The sequence below is a fragment of the Asparagus officinalis genome, chromosome 9, assembly GCF_001876935.1.
Source record: "Asparagus officinalis chromosome 9, Aspof.V1, whole genome shotgun sequence".
NCBI lineage: Eukaryota > Viridiplantae > Streptophyta > Magnoliopsida > Asparagales > Asparagaceae > Asparagus > Asparagus officinalis.
Genome location: NC_033802.1, coordinates 60,922,147 through 60,945,237, shown reverse-complemented (window position 1 = coordinate 60,945,237; position 23,091 = coordinate 60,922,147). Strand labels below are relative to the sequence as shown.

The window sequence follows — 23,091 nt, the reverse complement described above, 5'->3', positions numbered from 1 at the left end:
AAATACTTCACGAGTGTTTGATGCATATAAGGAGTTCTTTAGTATTCTGCAGGGAGACAAGAGTTTGGAGTATTATAGTCAGCTAAAGGGGATGCACGATCTCCTTAACCAGTACCATCCTCTGATTGCAGGTATTCATACTTGAAGAAACAACGAGAGAATCTTTTTGTCTACAATTTACAAGCTAGTTTGAATTCGACTTTGAAACCACTACGAGGACACTTCTTAGCATCAGAAGGCAGATTACCGTCTCTTCATGAAGCATTCTCTTCTCTCTTAGGTTGTGAAGACACTGCTACAACCCTCGGTTGCTAAGACTTCTGCATTTCTCTCGTCCGCAAGATCTCCAGTCTTTTCGTGGACATGGTGGATTTATTCCCGAGACGTGGTGGGCGCACTGATCATGATGGTCATGATGGACATGGTCGTGGTTGAGGAAATGATTCACGTTTTTGTACTCACTATACGCAGACAAAACATTATGTGTTGGGAGCTTCACAACGAACCAGAGTGGTCACAATCTCTACATAAGTCGTATATACATGATGAATGCGGCTTATCTACCTCAGCTACGAAGGAATCTTCAGCTATCCATCCATCTTCAGCTATCCATCCATCTTCAGCTAATGAGCATGTTTTTATGAGTCGGCATTTACTTCAAAAGTTGCCACTTTAGCCCACCTAGGTATTATTTGTCTTGCTAGTGCACCTTCTACTTTGTGGGTTATTGATTCTGGAGCCTCTTCATGTCTTATGGGTAAATCCACAAAATTTTCACAGTTTTTGCTAGCTCATTCTTGACCTTCTATTTTATTTGCTGATGGGCGCTCACGCGCTATCCTTGGCACCGGCACAATTATACCTACTCCTTTACTTTGTCAAACGTCAATTATATTCCAGATGTTCCTTTTAATCTTATATCTGTTAGCCGTTTGACAAAATCTTTAAACTACTCTATAATGTTTTCTCCTTCATCTTGTGTATTTTAGGATCTTCACAAAAAGAAGATGATTGGTGAGGGGTATGAATGTGATGGGTTGTACTATCTTCAAGGTACTGATGGACAATTCGGTAACATTCCATCTGCTGCTTCGGATGTTTTTGCTCTTCGGTGGCGTAATCGTTTAGGCCATGCATTTATTAGGTCATTGCATTCTATCATTCCTTCTACTAAGTCCGTCTCTAAATTAGAATGTATTTAATGCCAACTAGGAAAGCGTCATAGGATTACCTTTGTTTCAAGGGACAATAACAGATGTCTTTGATATTATTCATACAGATATTTGGGGTCCTACTTGTGTTCAATCTTTTTTAGGCTTTTCTTACTTTGTGATATTTATTCATGACTATTCTCATATGACATGGTTATTTTTGCTTGGAGATCGTTCTGAGATTCTATCAGTTTTTAAAGCTTTTCATCAAGAGATTTAGACGCAATTTAGTTCTTTGAAAATTTTACGCTCTGATAATGCTGCTGAATATTTGCAAAAAACTTTTTAACATTATGTTCTTTGCACAGTATTATTCATCAGACATCTTATGCTCACACCACAACAAAAATGGTGTTATTGAGCGTAAGAATCGTCATTCTCTTGATATTGCACGAACATTTTTACTTAATATGCATGTACTAAAGTATTTCTAGAGTGATGCCGTGTTAACTGCTTGTTATTTGATTAACCATGTGCCTTCAATTGTTTCAAATAATACCTATATCTATGCTATATAATGATATGAATAAAAAGGTTTTGACATACCTCTTAATGTTTTTGGATGTCTTTGCTTTATTCAAATTCTTGATAAAGGGCATGATAAATTAGATACTTGGGCTATAAAATGTGTTTTCTTAGGATACTCAAGAACTCAAAAAGGCTATAGATGTTGGAATTCTGAAACCATGAAATACTTAGTTTGTGCTGATGTTACATTCTTTGAAGATACTCCTTATTTTACATTCTCCACATGTGAGTCTCCTCTTATAGATGCACCTTTACCTATATAGGTTATTTCTGGGGAATCAGCCACATCACCGCCATAAGAAAATGCCTCTGATCTTCCTATTACCCTTCGAAAAGATAAACGATCTTGTGCCAAGAAAAATTCCACTAAAAACTTTATTTCCTTTGCCATTTATCACCACATTATGTTGCCTTTGCCTCTTACCCTTTGTGTCTACTTCTAAATCCTTTCGTGAAGGTATTTGAGATCCAAGGTGGAAAAATGCAATAGATGAAGAAATTACTGCCTTGCATTCTAATGAAACTTGGGAAATTACTATACCATCAGGAAAAGTTACAGTTGGTTGTCGATGGGTGTATGCAGTGAAATTTCTTTTGAAGGTCAAGTGGAGCGATTAAAGACTCGTCTATTTGTTAAAGGGTATAGTTAAACCTTTGGCGTCGATTACTTTTGAGACATTTTCTCTGGTTGCTCTATTGCATTCAATGCGGATTTTATTATCTGTTACAGTTGTGAAAACTGGCCACTTTTTCAACTAGATATCAAAAATGCCTTCTTGCATGGTGATTTGCAAGAAGAGGTGCATATAGTTCAACCACCAGAATATGAAGTTCAGGAGGAGCCTAATAAGGTTTGTCGCCTTAAACAAGCCTTTGAAGCAATCTTCTTGTGCATGATTTGATAAATTTAGAACGGTGGTTAGCAACTATGTCTTGAAGCATAATGCATTGGGTCATTCCATTTTTGTGTGACATTCTAGCACTGGTACTATTGTCCTTGCTCCTTGCTGTATACGTGGATGATATAGTTATATTAGGAGATGAACATCAAGGCATTCGAGATTTGAAGTTATATTTTAGTTCTCGCTTTCATATGAAAGATCTGGGAGTTTTACGATACTTTTTTGGGATAGAGGTTGCTTGTTGTTTTAAGGGGCTAGCTTTATCTCAAAGGAAGTATCTTCTCTATCTCCTTGATGATACTGACATGCTTAATTCCAAGCCAATTCGTACGCCTATGGACTCTCAAATTAGATTGGCAATCTTATCTATTTGACGGATACACATTTCGGATATCACTTATGTTGTTGGAGTTCTCAATCTATATAAATGCAGAATCCACATCAATGACATTGGTCTGCAGCTTGTCGGGTACTACGATGCTTAAAAGGAGCAATAGGGAAAAGACTTCTTTATTGTATTTCCAACAATTTGGATATTGTAGGCTACTCTGATGCTGACTTGGCAAGTGATCCTCTTTACTGACATTTAATTAGTGGTTATTGTACTTTTATTGGAGGCAATTTGATCATTTAGCGTAGTAAGACAAACAGTTCTTGCCCTTTCCAGTGCCAAAGCTGAGTACAGAGCTATGGCTCATGTCGCATGCGAGATGACTTAGGTTGGTCACTATCGTAGGAGATGGGCATTGCTTTCTCAAAGCCCATGACTTTACTGTGACAATCAGGTAATTATCTACATTGCCAGCAATCTTGTGTTTCATGAGTGGACAAGGCATGTTGAAGTGCTCTGTCATTTTATCCGTGGTACGGTGTTATCCAAGAAGATTATTACTCCACGTGTAACTATCTACATTGCCAGCAATCTTGTGTTTCATGAGCGGACAAGGCATATTGAAGTGCTTTGTCATTTTATCCGTGATATGGTGTTATCCAAGAAGATTATTACTCCACATGTTCGATCGACTGATCATATTGCTAACATACTTACAAAAGCCTTGCCACGATCATTCTTTGATGCACTTTGTAACAAGCTGGGCATGGTTGGCATCTTTGCACTAGCTTGAGTGGGAGTATTAGAGTAGAGAGTATTTTTAGTGTTTATTTTCTTTATTAAGTGTTTTTAGTCCTACATCGGGTACACTTGTAATATTGAACTATTTATCTATCTATATAATAAACAGGACTGATCCACAATAGGATCAAGTCACTTTTCTCACAATAACAGTTGCTATGCCTTTTACTTGGTTTTTTTTCACAGTTAGTTGTTGAACTCTAAATTCCTACTACAATCGTGAAGGGCTGTCTTTGGACCCTCTGATAGGTCTGTGTATGCGGTGAGTGACAACAGTGATCCACTCATCCTAATGGATCCTTGGGAGGAGAAAATTCTTCATTTTTGTTTGAATGGGAATTGAAAATTTTTATTGCTTTAAATTTAATATAAGCATACTTTATAAATTCTATAGACTAAACATATAAAAAAATAAATAATATATGGATTTGGGTTCATAAATTCTTTCTATCGGGTTCATAAGTAACCCTTAAACATGAGAATGTGTCAAACGGGTTTGGGTATTTATCACTAAACCCAAACCCGATAACAAAAAACAGATCTTAAAAAAATACCATATCAGTCGATTTTTCAAAGCTAAAAAATAGGCCGATATGCCCGATATGACCCTGATATTTTCGATTTGGCCCTGAAAACCGACATACGAGTTGAAAACGTCCATGTCGTGTCGGTCAAGCCCTCAAACTGATATGTCGGCCGATATGTCAGACATGTCGGGTGACATTTAAAACCTTGTTATATATATAACCTCATCATATCTTTCATGGATCCCAAAACAATATGAGTGGCTAAAAAGTTTGATGGACAATTTTTTCCTATCCACTTAAGTTGACATAAGAATTACTATATATATATATATATATAGATATAGATATATATATACACAGAGAGAGAGAGAGAGAATAATGGGTATACCAAGCACTAAATATGGTGCTCGGTGGCGAGGTGGCCACTTCTCCTCTACTCACTCAATGGGTGAGTAAATAAGTGGGGACAATTTTCAAGTGGACACCTTTGAATGTGTGAATAGGAGCGAGCCACCTCACTATCAAAGCGTCAAATTTGTGCTTGATACCAAGCATACCCTTTATTTCATACACACACGTTTACATGTACACGTGTGTAAGCAGGGCATTGCCCTGTTTTTGCTTTAAAAAAAAATCTAAGGCCTTGTTTGGCAAGAGTTTAAGAGAAGTGTTTAGGGATTTTATCCCCTCCTTAACCATCCAAACAAGTTAATTTGATCAAAGGATTAACAAACCCTTTATAAGGGTTAAAGTTAGTTAACCTCTCACTCATTTAGAGGGGTTAATAAATCTGTCTAAAGAGGAGGATTATGAGTTACTTCCTCTTGAAATAAGAAATGACTTTAGGATATTTATGGCAACCAACTTAAAACCGACATACGAGTTGAAAACGTCCATGTCGTGTCGGTCAAGCCCTCAAACTGATATGTCGGCCGATATGTCAGACATGTCGGGTGACATTTAAAACCTTGTTATATATATAACCTCATCATATCTTTCATGGATCCCAAAACAATATGAGTGGCTAAAAAGTTTGATGGACAATTTTTTCCTATCCACTTAAGTTGACATAAGAATTACTATATATATATATATATATAGATATAGATATATATATACACAGAGAGAGAGAGAGAGAATAATGGGTATACCAAGCACTAAATATGGTGCTCGGTGGCGAGGTGGCCACTTCTCCTCTACTCACTCAATGGGTGAGTAAATAAGTGGGGACAATTTTCAAGTGGACACCTTTGAATGTGTGAATAGGAGCGAGCCACCTCACTATCAAAGCGTCAAATTTGTGCTTGATACCAAGCATACCCTTTATTTCATACACACACGTTTACATGTACACGTGTGTAAGCAGGGCATTGCCCTGTTTTTGCTTTAAAAAAAAATCTAAGGCCTTGTTTGGCAAGAGTTTAAGAGAAGTGTTTAGGGATTTTATCCCCTCCTTAACCATCCAAACAAGTTAATTTGATCAAAGGATTAACAAACCCTTTATAAGGGTTAAAGTTAGTTAACCTCTCACTCATTTAGAGGGGTTAATAAATCTGTCTAAAGAGGAGGATTATGAGTTACTTCCTCTTGAAATAAGAAATGACTTTAGGATATTTATGGCAACCAACTTCCTTAACCATTCTTTATTTACCAAACATAAAAAACTTAACCATTTATCTTGACTATCAAATTCAATCGGAATTAAATTATTTTTAACCTCTTGTGAAGGGTTAACTAAATTAGTCCTTCCCTTTAATCATTTTCCCTGAACCCCTTGCCAAGCGACACCTAAGGGAATACTCATGGAATTCATTTATATCTACTAATGATACTAAAGAATTATGGGAATTGTATTTAAACAATGAACATAAGTAGCATGAAATCTGTTTATTTTTGTAGCTTTTTGTTGAGAACTGTTTTAGTTTTCTAGTGATCTTCTTACTCCTTTATCTCATCCTATACAATTGTGATTAGTTCTTCACTAGGAGTATGTTTTTTTAATTAGATTCAGTTTCTTATTCATATGTTTTGTCCTACTGAATTTTAATCAAGGAGGTCAAACTTAAATTATATAGGACAAATGTAAGCAGAGATAAGCTTGTATTGCAACACTAACGACTTGGGAATTGACACACATTGGGAACTTGTTCAGTACTTGTTTATTATTATTCATGTGCACTTGCTTTATAGACTTATTGTTAGTAGCTTATACAGAAAAAGGAAGAATGTTGCAATTCATGATTTTATGCGATCAATGAGTGTATGAATTCTGTTGTAGACAAATGGCAATTCTAGAATTCCTGCTTAACCTATTCTCTAGTATTTCTTGTTTGCATGATGGGAAATATTTGCTGGACACATAATACTACTGTTGTCTGCAGTAACTATTTCAAGTGGATTTTACTTTTACAATGGAACTTAGAGCGATAGAACATCGTGTTATTGTTTTAATGTTATGATTTTAGCTGGGTTATAGGTTTTGGTATGTATCCCCTTTACTGCATGGCTGGTGCATTTTGAGTGTATTTACTTTTGTTCTTATTATGAATCTCCATCAAAATTGTCTTTGTTTTTATTGAGAAACATTTTGCAGTTTTCTTGTCTTTGCTTCTCAGGAATCTAGTTTCAACACTTAATATTGACTTGTGTATCTAGTACACTACCACATTCATGTCATGTCTTTATCTTTGCATTCTATTTGATGGTTGATCAGTTTATTTCAGATAAAAAGATCATACCGAAGGTGGCTAATGATGTGAAACTGATAAGTGGCGGGAAAATCTTAGAGAATCAGAAAACTGTTGCCCAATGTAGACCACCTTTTGGTGAGCTTCCTGGAGGGGCTGTTACAATGCATGTCGTTGTCCAGCCATCATCAGCGAAGTCAAAAACAGGTAAACAGTATCTAGTTATTTCATGCAGTACGTTATAGATTATTAATTTCTTGTGGATATTCTTTGTATTTTAGGGGATCTTTGCAATATGCATTTTGTTGTCTCATTCCCGTAATTGACTTCTGGTAGTACAAGCTAAGTGGTAGTTACTATTTTGAATAATAGTCACTAGAAGTCTACAATTATTTTTTGTTTTTGTTTGTTAGTCTTGAAATTAGCTAGATTTTTGTGTACATGGTCCACCCTTTTTGTTCCTGATTATTATTCTTAAGTATGGGAATTACTAAATCAGATGTAAGCTTTATTCCATTAGTATAGTAATAATTGGTTTCCATGAGGTGAGTTCTCATTTGGAACGTACTCTGTAATGAAGGAAGCCAAATAGGATACACATGCAGAATTATTCGGCAACTTGATTTATGATCTAATTTGTCATCTTTGACATTGATTATAACAAGTACCTGAGATTGTTCATTGCCATTTACATTGTATAATGAGTATCTAACTACTTGGAACCTGATTATAAAGTTTTAAACTAACTTCCTGAGGTGGATATATCACATTAAGTGAAACTATACAGTCTATACTTGACGTTTGTGAGGAATGACGCACATATAGATTGCACCAACAATTAGTCTATGCTTTAGCAGAGAAGACCTAAGACAAACATGACAATAATCCTCCCAGTGTGATTGGCCTTTCAAGGTTATAGCTGAGTTACCTGGTGTTCCACATCTAGATCCAGTTCTGTACACTTTGGTGACATGTTTGCCCTGTGATATGGGAACCTAGGTTGCTTGGTGAATGCCACAAGCTCTTAAACTGGACAGCCTTGCAAATGGACTCCGCTTAGATTCATATGGGACTAGCACAACAGACAGTGAAAAGTGGCTTGATTAATGGATTTGTGTGGAAACTGGAAACAACACTTAAAAGAAGATGTTCAAGGAAATGTACTAACCAGTCACTAGCTATGCAGACTACCTTTTTGTGTATCTTATGATTCCAAAAGGAAAGACCTTGAATTATGTAACACAAGGTCCCGGTTTTAAGTTATGAAGTGAAGGTGAAGAAGACCATTGGATTGTTGTTTATGTTGTGCAAAACTTCAATGCATCACCAATTTATTAGATCATGGCTACTTCTAAAAAGGTTGGACACACTGAAAGTCCCTTACATTATGCCAAAACTCCAAAAGTATGGTAAAGATTGAGGCTATAACATGTCTCCATAGGTTTGCCATCCTTGTGGTTCAAACCTGAATTTTCTAGGCAGCTCTAGTTAATTTAAAATGTGTCTCCAGTGGGATTTTGAGCCTAGGTTGTATATACTATATTAAAGTCCTTCCTTTCCTAGACACTAAAATTTGTTTTGGTGAGGGTTATAGTTTGATACTATATTAGACATTTTTCTTTTAGGATAACAAACATAAACTCCATAAAATGGGCTTTCTTGAGCTAAAAGTTCAAATTTTAATAATATTAGCCATTTAGCGTAGTAAGTTGCTGGATGCAGGGTCTGAAAAGGGAGACACCACAAATCACCATATAGGCCTTTCCCCAAAATAAGTGCACATCTAATAAGGTCAGTTGTTGTGTATAATTCAATATGTGAAGGTTCACGGATGGCTTAATCAAGTTTTAGTACTGAGTTGATGATGACTGTCAGTCGGTTCCTAATTTCTGATCGATTAAACTATCATCAAGGGAAAATACGGTTTGCAAATGTTGCTTGGGAAAAAACCTTCCTCTTTTCCTTACTATTTGTGTAGTTCAAGCTCGTAAAGCTGGTAAGCAACCCTTCAAATTCTACCGTTGTGAGATTAGAATAAATGTTCAGAAGGGAAGTTGTTCATATTTGAACCTTGATATGGCCCCAAGGATGCAGCCAACACATTCTTTAAAAAAAGATTTAGTGAAGATGCATAATTTCTGTGGAGGTCCTCTATCATCTGCCCTCCATTGTTTCAAGGCTTTAATCATAACCAAATTTTGTGGGCTCTGCTAGAAACAATGCTGCAGGCTTGTATTCTTTTCATGGAAGCAGAAATTTCAATCAAAGCGTGGGCTACATATTGTTAATTCTGATCTTGTGTAAGGATTAGGATTCCATCAGAGCTAGGGCAGATGCACTGAGACAATTATTATGGTGATTTGAACTGCAGGTCATATTGTTAGTGTTAATTGGAAATAGGACATTGGCATCAGATGGCCAAACAAGTTGGTGGGCAAGCTTACATATATGCATATATAAAGAAGAAAGGTAGAAAGAGTATCACATATACTAGAGGGTTAATTGTGAATAGACTCCTTGTACAATTGCCCAGATTTAGATAGACCCTTGGGGTGGGTGTGGGCTGGGCCGGTTCAGGCTCGTGACCCGGCCCATCGGGTTTAAGGCCGGGTCAGGTCTGACCCGGGCCCGCCCGGGTCTGAGTGTGCTGGGCCTATTTCTCTGATCCCGGGTTTGGGATTGGACCCGACTCTGCCAGTGACCCCCTAGGGGCGGGTCGGACCTAACCCGGCCTACGACCCATGGGTCGTGGGTCGGCCTGTGGGTTTTTTTAAACTTTTTTCTTTATTATTTTTAATTTATAAACTATATTAACTTTATATTTGTATCTATTAAATTATATTTAAATTATTTTTTCTATTTGACTATTTATTTAAAATAATATACACACATAGTGACACACATTGTATGAAGATAAAACATCACAAACACAAATATATACGTGATTCTGACTTCAATGGAAAACCTATGCCCATGGGAAGTTAATAACTTTCTTTTAGTTTAAATTTAAAGTATAAATATAAGAGGAAAAAAGAAAAAAAATGTTAACCATTAATATTTAAGGAGCCGAATTCCTCCAAGTTTATTCGTCAAATTCTTCAAGGAAAGGTCTTGTTTGCTATCCTTGTTACCGTTCTTCTGCATTGAGCTAGTCCTTTAAGCGCACACATCTCCATGTGTGCTGCTATAAGTTGTGTTCTCCATTCAGAAACTACTCTTGCCTGCTGAAAATGACACTTCTGATGCAATCGTGGAAGCATGGGGAGTTAATATATCTCTAACCACTGTAGTTAGAACATGGTAGTTTTTGGTTTCTTTCTTCCAATATTCAAGTACATTAAAAGACTCCCATGGACTTTCTTCAACTGCAGGTAGTACTGTGCTTTCTAGATACATTCGGACTTCAGTCAAACCTGCATTTGAGACTTGTTTTTTCGATTTGCTCACCATTTTCTTCAACCATTTTGGCATCGAAATAGAATTACTATTAGATGCGTATGCGTCCTTCTGAAACCTATGATGGACATATAACATCTCTATACAAAGAGTATAATTTATCTAGAGTTTTCTTAATCTCTTTTATAATATCTGCTATATCTAGGGCTGTCCAAATGAGTTTTGGGTCCAGACCCGGCTAGGCCCGAACTCGACCCGGGCCCGGGTTTGGGTCAAGTTGGTGAAGCCTGACTCGAGCCGGACCCGACCCGATTTTTAATTATATATATTATATATTTATATTTTTTATATATAATTATAGTATGATATAGTCATTAATGTATACTTATATATATTTTAAGTGTATATTGTCATTAATGTATTCTTATACATATATATTTCTAATGTATACTATATATAATTATAGTATGATATGGTCATTAATGTATAATTATATATACTTACATATAATATATAGCTATATACTAATATGTAAGTGTATACTAATACATACTTATATAAATATAATAAGATTAATTTAATTTTTTTAATCAATTTTTAGCCAAAAATTTAAAAATTAAAAAATACAGAAGAAAAATCCGGGTTGGCCTGGAGCCCGACCGGGCTTGGCCCGGACCCGAACCCAGACCCGACTCGGGCACCTCCGGTCTGGGTTTGCCGGTTCGGGCTAGGCATTTTGCTTGTGCGGGACCCGAAAATCCAGGGCCGATCCATTTGGACAACTGTAGCCATATCATGCCCATAACCCATATTGTCAGAAAAATCCTTAAGCATTCCAGATAAATTATCAAGTTTAATTCTGGGATTCATAATAGTTGCTAAATAAAAAATAAATGGCATATTTTTAAAATATTTTTTAAACTTATGCTCCATATCCCTTATGCAACCTGCAAGAAAGTCGTGAGTTCTATATTCTGCAAATAATTTAGCAATATTATTAAGATGATAAAACACTAAATGGATTGTAGAATGACGAACTCTAAAAAAGTATTCTGGTTGCTGCTAGTGTTTTTAAGGGAGCATTTAGGCGCACGCCTCGGGCGCTTCAGCGCATCGGCATAGCGCCCCGCAGCAAGTGTAGGGCGCTACACTTGCGCCAGTCGCGTGCCTGTGGAGCACCTTGTAGCGTTTGTCGCCTTTGACAAGGCATGCACATGAATAACAGGGAAGAAACCCACTTTTATTCCGTGGGTAATTGGGTATAAAACCCGCTTCCCACTTAAACCCGATTTCTTTGTTAGGGTTCTGTAGCTCCTCCACTTCTGAATCCCGATTTCTTTGTTAGGGTTATTGGGTCTCCAACTCGGCAGCAACAAAGCATTGACGGCTAGCGGTGATGGGCGATGGCGAGCGACAACGACGAGCAGCAAGCATGTACGTTCTCCTCATCGATGTTTTTCTACTCCTTTTTTTCTTTTCGTTTTTGCGTTTTCTTTTTTTCTTTTCTTTTCTCCTCAGCGAGCAGGTACGTTCTGTGTTCTTGTTTCTTTTTTTTCTTTTTTCTTTTCTTTTCGTTTTGCGTTCTCTTTCTCTGCTCCTTAGCGATGTTTTTTTTCGCTTGTTTTCTTTTCTTTTTTTCTTTTCATTTCGCGTTCTCTTAATTAAGGACAACAAGCAAGTGTTTTCTTTTTTTCTTTTATGTTTTAACATCTGAGTTTTAGTTGTTGACTGTTAAGTGTAAACTGTTAATTAAGTTCACTCTTCTAAACTTGATTTGGTTTTGTTGTTAACTAACTTACAAAGAGATTTAATGTTAACTAACTTATTTTTCCTAGCTGTTAGTTCTTAATTTAATTTTTTATTATTATCGCTCTTGACTGTTAATTGTTTTTTCTTTGGCTTAATATCAATATACAGAGTCATGATATTATGAACTAATTGCTTGCTTCTTATTAATACATATCAGTCATAATTGTTGAAAATTTTCAAGCTTATTGATGTACTAGTGCTACTATTTGATTTCTTGTGCGAGACTGCGAGTATTGATTCTTGCTATTTGAGCTAGGTGTAGTGCTACTAGTTGAAACTTGAAACTTGATTCGCCATTTGTAACCTGTAAAGAGGAAACTAAAACTTTAGCAATATAGTTGTTAGTGATGCAATATACTAGTGCTTGATTTGCTTCAATGATTAAAACTTTATTTTGTGATTTGGTAGTATATATTTTATTCATCTTGAGTCCTTGACATTTTCTATGTAAATTTTCACAAATATATATTTTTAATTCATCTTGTATATCTTCAAAATTTTTGGGGTCTGGAGTGCGCCTCGTTTCGCTCGAGCCCGCGCATTGCATTGCGCCTTGCGCATATGCGTGTAAACTGACTTTGCGCCCCGCATTGCGCCTCACACATTGAAAACATTGGTTGTTGCCTCAAACTTCTCAAGAAAATGACAGAAAACTTCATAAAGATTCCATTGACTAGATGTTAAGGAAAGATCAGATGTTCACATTCAATAAATGCATCAACGACTTTTTGGTAAGGGATATCATCAGCATATTGTAAGTAGAGTTCCATCTTGTCTTAACATCAATTTGAAGAACTTTTCTCGTCCGTAAACATCGCAACACTCCTTAAAGGACTGTTTTCTTAGGCCTCAACCTCTCATAAAAGTGATAAAACTATTTTAGTTTCTGCAAATGCTGATCAAGATATTTCATTCCATCCTGCACACAAAGGTTAATGATATGACAATTGACAAACACATCTAATATGGAAAAATTTACCCTTCATTATCGGATTCATAATTCCTTTTAATTTTGAAATTGCCAATGTGTTTTCTGAAACATTGTCAAAAGATATAGAAAAAAATTCCTATCTCATAGTCACGACAAGTTTGTGAAATTGCATCACAAATGCCTTACGCATTATGTGGATATTCGAACCTCTTGAATGATAATTCTTTTCTGTAAACTCTAATTTTCATCAATGCGAAGTAACACAAATATAATGATTGTGATTGAGAGCAAAGTTTTAAATATCGGTTATCAGAGATTTATTGGACGGTGAAAATCCATATTGAATAGCGGATATCGGGGATAAGTAGTATTTATCTTAGTGATATTACCGGATGATGTATATACATAATATAATATCTTAAAATATAATCTAACCATACTTAATAAAATATAAACATACCAAAATGTAAATAATCATGTTTAGAATCACTAACTAAACTTGCTTCTTTATCGCACGATGAAGCCATTCGAGTGCCTAGTTAGTAAAAATGGAATGACATATAAGCAAATAACAAGATAATATAAAGATTGAAGAATCGTCTAACATAATTATTGTGTAATCACGAGATTATAAAATAACTTACTAATTTGAGATTTAATAGTTATGAGTCATGTCAATATTCATAAACAAATATATGCTAATCACCAAATAACTAAGTTTCAAACCAACAAACAATTTATAATTCTTAAACATCCAAAGAGCAAACCCAAACCCAAACCAAAGGCCGATAATTTCGATATTTTGAGCGGATAATATCGACTGATAACTCACTTTATCTTCACATTATCGTCGATAAACCTCCAAAAACAATAATCGATTTAAAATTAAACTTATCATAGCGGAAGGCCCCTAAAGCCGATAAATCACTGATAATATCAATTTATCGGCCGATATTTAAAATGCTGATCGAGAGACTCCCAAACATCAGAAGTCATAGCTATCTTGGTGGCTACAACAGATAGAGCAGCTTGCATGATAATTTTTTTAGGGTAGAAGAAAGTTCAATTTCTCTTATAATTGTTCTTCTGGTAATTTTTTGATATTCAGGACGAAAAGAACGTTTAATATATTTTTCAAAAAATTCTCATTTTTAGTAATATTAAGAGGAAGCTCAGCTTGCACAATAAACTTAGCTAGGTTTTTCGTAGCAAGTTCGGGTTTATACCTGAATATCAATAACCCACCTATCTCCGACAATTTGTGTTTGAGTTTCTTCTTTTGCACCATCTAGAAGTTCTTCGTGTTTTTTTAGATGTCGAGATAATGATCCTGTTCCACAATTCTTCCCAAATTTGCAGACGGTTTGTCATGCTAAACAATGTGCCAATCTGTTACTGTTTGGAGCTAGAATTTTTTCAAAAAAAAGGCCAAACCCATGAAGAATCTTTTGATTTTTTTTCCGTTTATTAGAAGGTTATGTTTTGGTTACTTCTTTAATTTGTGTCTCTGGAATTTCAGTATTTGAAGATTGAGAAGTCGGAGACGGATGATAAGAAGAGATAGAATGTCTTGCCACCACAGAATCGGGTGGTAGTGGTCCACGTGATTACTGTCATTCCATTGGAGAAAGTGAAATAGAGTGTCTAGAAGAGTCTAGATAAGCATTTCTTGTGGTTACTCCAGGATATGCAAAGGGAATGGTATCGGTGGGATAACAATTTACCCGGTAGGAGCGGAAGGGTGGTAAGAATCGTAAGGTGCATTATACCTTTGGTCACTATTACTACCACCGACTTCATGTGAATAATGTTGAGAATGTGAAAAGGTGTATAATCACTTCCACTTACAATGGATGGAGACAATGTTACATTAAACGCTAGGCCTAGGCGCCGGATTTGGCGCCTAACACTTAGACGCCTAAGCGAGCGCTTAAGCGGTTTCTGGGCGTTTTATTTATTATTTATTTTTTAATTGCGATACTTGAAGATAAATATGTATATACTCAATCAAAGATGCATAAATACAAAAATACCTAACATATGCTATCCAAATTATAATAGTCAATCAAAGATGCATATATACTAAATGGCAAAGCATATAATATCCCATAACTAGACGTTTAGGTCCTAAAATATCAGCAAAAATACAGTCAAACAGGAATAGTCTAGACTCTAATATAATGAATTAACAATATGCATCTAATCTAATTTCATCATCAATCATCATCATCATGAAGTTCCTCCTCTACTCCATCATCGCTATCCTCTCCAGAATCCATCCCCATACAATCCTCCTCGTCTGAAACATCATCATCCGGGACAAGAGGCTCTTCTTCATCATCCATCCCTGAAGTAGAAGCACTTGAAGGTCATGCTAGCCTAGAACTCCTATTCTCCGCAGCTTCAGCCACTCTCGATATACCCTCTACCATCCTCCAAGTAAGACATGAGCCCGGATGAACTTCTTCCTCATCATCGGAGGCTGCTCCTTCTAGGATCCATGCTCGTGCCTTACTACGATCATTAGATAGTGTAGATTCTTGTTTTCTCCTCTCTTCTTCTGGTTGAGCTTTGAGTTGAACTTCACATAGACAAGTTCCTCTAACCTCTTCGATTCTAACCTATTCCTCTTCTTTGTATGGATCTTCAAAAGAAATAGACATAAATTAGAAAGCCTAACTAAGAAGAATTTTATCTTATTCATAAGTTTAGAAACTCCCTCTCAAATGTGCTCTAATTTCTTTCACAACCAGAAGAGCTGCTTGTCAAGTTGAGAAGTTTCATAGCCATATTTTGCATGAGGGGACAATCACCACCATGTAAATACTACCAATTAGCTACAAAAAATAATATATTATTAGTTGATTCACTACTACAATGGCACAATAGATAACTTATAAGTCATAAATGATTTAATTTCTAAAATTATTTTACCTAGGTTCAAGTCTGATTTCTTTCTAGCCTTCACCGCTCCAATCCTAGCAAATGAACCCTTTCCTTCTCTGTATCTCTCCAACTCTTGAGTATGAATTTCAACTTGTTGCTCTACATCAGGATAGAACAACTCCACCACATCTAGAAATTCATCTTTCGCCCTTTTGCAGTTCTTCACTACATCATCCATATAGAAATAGTAAGGGTTGAGGTAGTAAGAAGCCATATGCAAGGGAGAAAAGAATTGATCCTTGGACTTCCCATCTATAATATCAATCACGGGCTTGAAATCATTTTCGTTCTTCTTGAAAACTTGAATGATCTCTTTCTTCATATCTTCAAGCATCCCTACCACAAATCTCATTGAGGGTTTGTAGTCACTATCGACTAGCCTCACTAATCAAAAAAATAGGAGCATACACCTTCAAGATCTTGCCCACCGCCGTCCAATAACTATCACTCATAGCAATCGCTTCCACCTTTTGGCCTTTAGCGGTCTTTGCAAGCTTGCATCTCACTCATGCTTCATCGGAGAACATATATCTCAACTTTCATTTCTTAAGAAGACTCCGTAGAGTCAAAAAATGTGGTGAAACGAGTAACTCCAGGTCTCATAATGTCCCTTTTGTCACAAATGCGATGCATCATAGACAGTCTTGTGATGACTATAGATAAAGACGATAAGGGTCCTCGCCTTCTTAATTGCTCCTCTGAATAAACTCAACTTCCCGATGCTTTCAAGCATCAGGTCAACAGCATGTGCTGCACAACTAGTCCAAAAAATCCTCGGCCTCGCCCTATATAAAAGCTCCCTCGCGATCATATTTGCACCTGCATTATCCATGACAACCTGAATGACTTTATCAACTCCAATCTGCTCAATAGCCTTATTAACCCACTCAAATATATATTATCCTGTATGTGCCTCCTCGAAGGTTTCAATTGACTTATGGAAAGTTGTCCCCAATTTGCAGTGAATGCAAAGATTCATTATCGACCGCATCTTTCTGTCCTACCAAGCATCAGTCATAATGGAGCATCTGGTCTTACCCCACTCATGCGTCTTTAAAAAGACTTGTTCTCTCAACAGCTCTTCGTAATAGGGGCTCCCTTAACATGTACATGCTGGGAGGTCTGTAGCTCGGTTCATAGTCTCCAATAGCCATGCATGCCTTCAAAAAGGAATCTGTGGAGATGGCATGAAAGGGGATGGCATTTTCATATGCCCAAGAAGCTAACTGATCATGCACTCAACCCATCTTCTCCTTCAAGAAAGAATCATTCACTCCTGTCTGCTTCATTTTCCCTTTCAACCTCTTCGTTAACTCTGGATCACTAGCGGTGTAAGCGTTCATCGGCCCAACAGTAGGCTCTCTAGACCTCTTTGAAGATCCATCGCATGTGGAAGGAGAGATGATTTCATTTTCATCTTTCTCTTCATCACACGGCCTCGTCCCATGAAGTTCTTCTAAGTCTATAGTGTGCTTCTCCTTAGCTTGCTTGCTTCTTCAAATTAGCATCAATCACTTCTTTCACCATCTGCTTATCTTTTTCACTAATCTTCAAACACAGTTCGATGTCCCCCCTTAGTCCTGCAAGATGCTTCTTAAATCGATGGATCCCCGCATTCACCTTGTGTCCACATAGTCAACATTGTACAATATTCAAATTTTTTGGGTCCGGACAAAATCCAAACTCCCAACCGAAGTCTCCTGAGTTCCTTCTATCTTTCACGGGGGTACAGGTATAATGGTGGAACCCGTAGACTCCTTCGCTGAAGCACCCGACATTCTGAAACAAGTGAACAAACAAACCATTCTCTGTTAACTAAAATTATACTTCTCAACTCAAATTATAAGTTCATATAAGTTCATCTCAAGTTCTCAACAGCGAAAAACTCATTCTTAACTAAATTATTGTTAACTTATAAGTTAATGTTAAGTTTAAGATTAATTTAACAATAAACTTAAACAGTTAAACTAATACACTTAATTTTATTATTAACTAAAATATTGTTAACTTAAGTTTACTGTTTACTTAAACGTAAGTTACTGTTAACAAAAACTTAAGTTTAACTTAAACTAAAACTTAAGTTTACTGTTTAACTTAAAACTTAAGTTTACTGTTAACTTAAGTTTACTAATTACTATACCTTGCTACAGAGATCGAGGAAGCTTCGATGGAGGTCTCTATACTAACTTAAATAGATATTTAAGAAGTCTCTGTAAACTAACTAATTACTGTACCTTATTATAGAGATCGGGGAGCTTGAAGATCGAAGACGAGGTCTGAGATTGATGAAGGTGACTTCGAGAGGCTTCGACGAAGGTTGGGGAACCTTCGATAGGCCTCGACAGCTCTGAGAGGCATCGACGAGGGTCGGGGAAGCTTCGACGAGGTCTGCGAAGCTTCGAGAGGCGTCGACGAGGGTCGGGGAAGCCCCGACGGGCGTCGACGAGGGTTGGGAAAGCTTAGACGGGGTCGGCGAAGCTTCGAGAGGCGTCAACGAGGGTCGGGGAAGCTTCGAGAGGCGTTGACGAGGGTCGAAGAAGCTCCGAGAGGTCGACGAGGGTCGGGGAAGCTTCGACGAGGTCGAGGAAGATGAGGAATAGGGTTTTGGTAGCAATAGTTTTTCGTGGCGACATCGGTGAAGCTTTGACGAGAATTAGGGTTATGAGTAAGTTGAATTTGAGTTTGGGTTTGGGTTTGCTTATTTTCTGCACCCGTTTTTTTTTTTGAAATGTTGGGTGGGCTGCTTAAACAGCCTGCTTAGGTCTGGGTGGCCGCGTAGGCGCTCCCAGCGCCTAAACAGCGCTACTCAGGGCATTTCGGGACGTCCTGAGCACCGCCTCCGCCTAGGCGGGCACCTAGGCAGCCGCCCAAGTCATTTTTTAAAACATTGGATGGAGAAGAGGAAGTATATTGTAAGGAGGATGAGTAAGGAGAGTATTGTGAAGAAGATGAGTAGGGATCCATCTGATTTTTTCTAATTTTTTTAAGAAAATTTTGGCAAGGTGTATAGGAGATTTTTTGTAATTCGAATGAGATATATTTATTGAAGTTATGAGATATGAGGGTGAAACGAGTCCTATTTATAGCAGAGGGAAGATATTTCTTGGACCCACTTTTATTTTAAAAAAATTAAAAATTAAAAAGAGTTTTTGGCTCTTTAGCAGTCAGCAACAGTGTTGTTGCTGACTACTTAAAAGAGAGAGCCACTGGCTCTCTCTGTTTAGCCTTAGCAAGCTAAAAAGAGCATATTTTTAGCATGCTAATCTTCCATTTAGCTTGCTAAAAAGAGAATCCTTTCAGCTTGATTTTTTAAGGAGACTAAGATCTTTTTACCAAGTTAAAATGAATTTTAGCAGACTAAAAAGAAAGCCTGTGACCCTATCTCAGTCTCTTTGTTTAGGAAAAAAGGCTAAAGAGCTTCTCTTTAGGAAAAAAGACCCAATCTAGCTTGCTACTAGCAGGCCAGACTGGGCCAAAAAATAAGACTGCAGCAAGCAGGCTAGCAAACAAATTGTTGCTGGCCTGTTAGCAGCAAGCCAGTTGTTAGCAGGACCGTAGCAGTCTGCTGCTCTTAATTATATGGATTATTATTTATATTTTAAAAAAAAATTAAAATTAAATTTTCGGATAGTGTCGAGCTAGGTTGATGGTGGGTCGGGTCAAGGTGGGCTGGGCCGATTTCTCTCGTCCCAGGTTTGGAGCTGGACCCAGCCCGGCCCTGAGCTGCGTATGTCATGGGCCTGGTTGAACCCGACCCATTACGGGCGAGACCGGGTCACCCATGCCGGGCTAGGTCAGGTCAGTCCGCGGGTTGACGCGGCCCGCACCCAACCCTAATGGAGCCCCTATATTATCACCCAATTGCGGATAGACTCCCTGTGTGAAAATAATTTCTTTACACTAAGGAAGCCTATTAGTCGAAAAGAATTTTTTCTTTTTCCGAGGGTAAAATAGACAATTTCATTGCAACTTTACTCCCATGATAATTGTTTTAGCTTGCACCGAGGACCAGTGTTTTAAATGTCGATTTTTGTTATGTTTATCTAATTAGGTTTGGGTTTAAATTTCTGATTGACTTAATATTGCTTTCAAAGACAAAACTCAATCAGTTAGGGGAAAAAAGGGCCTAAACCATTTCTGTCGCTCCAGTTCTCTCTCCTTCAACATCTCATCGGTCTTTTCACCGAGTTGTTTCTTCGACATCAATACCGAGCAATCTTCTCTCCTTAACTGCCAATATCGGGCTCTTCTTTTCTCACCTCTTTCCTTCAACATCAACCTTAAGCATCATAAGTTATTTACTTTTTAATATGTTTACACAATAGAATTTATTATGTTTAGATTTCATTTATGATATTATATTACACATGCACGCTATCCGATATGGCAATCCGATATTTTTCTCATGACCCCCTCCGATATCCCTGATTTTCGTTACTCGACATGAATTTTAGCCGCCCGACATCTAACATCTAAAACCTTGCTAGGGACATGCTCACCTTTTAACTAACTACATGAGCGCGTGTGCGCCCGTGCATGGATGTGTTGGTGCGTGGGTCAGTTGTGGGGGCATGAGTCTGCCTGTGCATTGGTGTGTGTCAGTTTGTATTTTTTGTAATATATAAAGGAAGAAATGATAGAAGAAAGGAACCAAAGCTAAGTTACACGAATACGGGTTCGGGTATGTGTGGGGGATGCCTTAAAATTGTAAAAAGTAGGATATGGGGATACAACTATACATCCATGTATATATAGTACTAACTTATACGAGCTCAATATTATGTTTTCATTTCATGTGCTATGACATAAAACTCCTAAAACATTTATATGTTTCTTCTATTATATAGATCTATAAATGAGAAAATTGCTCATTTTTTAACTTAATGTATAAAAGACAATTATAATCATAGTTTTGTATTGGGTATAAGCTTTCTTTCTACTAGGGGCGCCACAAAAGTATTTGTATCCAAGTTTTAAGACATGAACCAAGCTTATATCCAACAAGTTTCAAGAATTGCATTTGAAGTGTGTGAAATAGTCCCAAGAAGTATATGACGAGTGTTCTAAATTAGAACATGTATTACATAATTGAGTACCCATTTGAATTAGTGTATGTAAATATCTAAGGAGTGTCCATTAAAGCTTTGGTGTTGGGTGCGGGTACGACACGGATACAACTCCAAATAGAAGTACCCATGTAACGTAGAAGCAAACTCCTAAGCTACGAATTAATCAATATAGATGTATGTCCTAAAAGAGACGAATATAAGAAAAGAGGTTAATTGTCTTTCTATTACAGGTGCAAAAAAAATATCCATATCCAAATTTCAAGTAGGGACCTAGCTTATGTCCAACAAGTTCCAAGAATTGCATGTGAAGTGTGTGATATATGATCAAGAAGTATATGATGAGTGTTCAAAATTAGAACATGTATTATATAATTGAGTACGCATTTGAACAAGTGTATGCAAATATTCAAGGAGTGTCTTAATGAAGTTTCAGTGTTGGGTATGAGTACAACATGGGAACGACTCTAAATAGAAGTACCCATGTAACATAGAAGCAAACTCTAAGCTATGAACTAATCAATTAAGATGTGTATTTTGGTCCAAAAGAGACGAATATAAGAAAATAGGTTAATTGTCTTTCTAATAGGGTGCAAAAAAAAAAAATGTCTTCACGGATATATTTGTAATTGTATTCGTCAGGATAAGAATATTGTTATGAATATCTATACTTAATAGGACATGGTTAAAAATCCGGATTTGTAGTGAAATTTCCAAATTCGTATCTGAAATTTTCTAATATATGTCGGTCATACATTTGCAACTCTTTTAATCCTTATTAATAAATTTGAGATTAATTGTGATGATCAATAGATCTAATCTTAGTTTTTTTAGATATAACAAACATATTAATGAACTTTTTTGTATCATATGAACTATTTTTTCTCGCTCAATATTATCTTGTTTTCTCATAATCATTTAGTATTTGCATGTATATCCATATCAGTAACTGATTTTAGCAGATATAGACATGAGTTTCTCTTATCGAGGCATATCTGTATCTGTATTCATTATCAATAAGCGGATATGGATATCATACATATCATACCTGAACTGATTGCAATACATAATTCCTACTGAATTCGCTTTCCATTCCATATGTTTGGCTATCACTATGTTGTTCTCAAAGCTATGAACTAATAATATTTAGTACTTTATCTTCAGGGAATTCATCAACTAGCAATAATCAAAATCAAATGCTTGTCAGCCTACTCTCTTTCCCCCTCTATCCCCTAACCATACGTGTTCCGCTTTTATAACTAAATAAAAGTATTACTGTCTCAGCAGCCTTTGTCGGTGCAAGAGCTTTGTAAACACCATAGTGATAGAATTTTTAGCTTATAACATGATAACTTTTCTCATCAAACATCTCACTATTTACCTTGCTTGATGTAATCAGAAAAGAAGGTAGAGGAGTTGCCTAAGAAAGGCTGTTCGTGCACTATACTGTAAGTTATTTCAAGCTTTTGATCCTGCTGCCTGCAGCTGCATTGTATTCTACCAACCCTGAAGTGTAACAAAAAGGAAGAAAAAATTGATATCTGCAGCGTGCCTTTAGGGCACACCATCGTTGTATGTGAAATAGTCTTGTTGCAGCCTTTTCTTTTGTTCTTTCTCCCTCACCGTGAAAACGTGTTGTGTAATGTGTGCGTTACCTTTTGTGTATACTTTGAAGAGATCGATCATATATATTTGGGGTTCTCATTATTATTCATCGTTCTGTCATTTTATAACTTCTGTTTTGTCGGTTGCAACATCATGTTTCAATGCCCTGTTTAACCTGTGTTACCTTAAGATTGGAAGCTTTTACTTTATGTAATACTTTTTGTGCAGAGTAATTGATATGTTCTTTCCTTACGATATGTGGGCTTGTTATTGAAGTGCGATTGAACGGGGCTCAACGTTAACACTCGTTGACTTTTATTTATAAACAGAGAAAGCGTTTTTATTATATAT

At 36.7% G+C, this 23,091-nt stretch overlaps 1 protein-coding gene across 1 annotated transcript in view; it reads left to right on the top strand.

Annotated features, from left to right (window-relative positions):
- Positions 1 to 22,870, top strand: part of LOC109823632 (membrane-anchored ubiquitin-fold protein 4) — a 32,708-nt gene extending 9,838 nt beyond the window's left edge. Inside the window, exons 2-3 of the mRNA XM_020389917.1 lie at positions 7,024 to 7,194; positions 22,535 to 22,870. Coding sequence (XP_020245506.1) covers positions 7,024 to 7,194; positions 22,535 to 22,587 — 224 coding nt within the window. The 3' untranslated portion in view covers positions 22,588 to 22,870. The remainder of the gene's footprint in view (positions 1 to 7,023; positions 7,195 to 22,534) is intronic.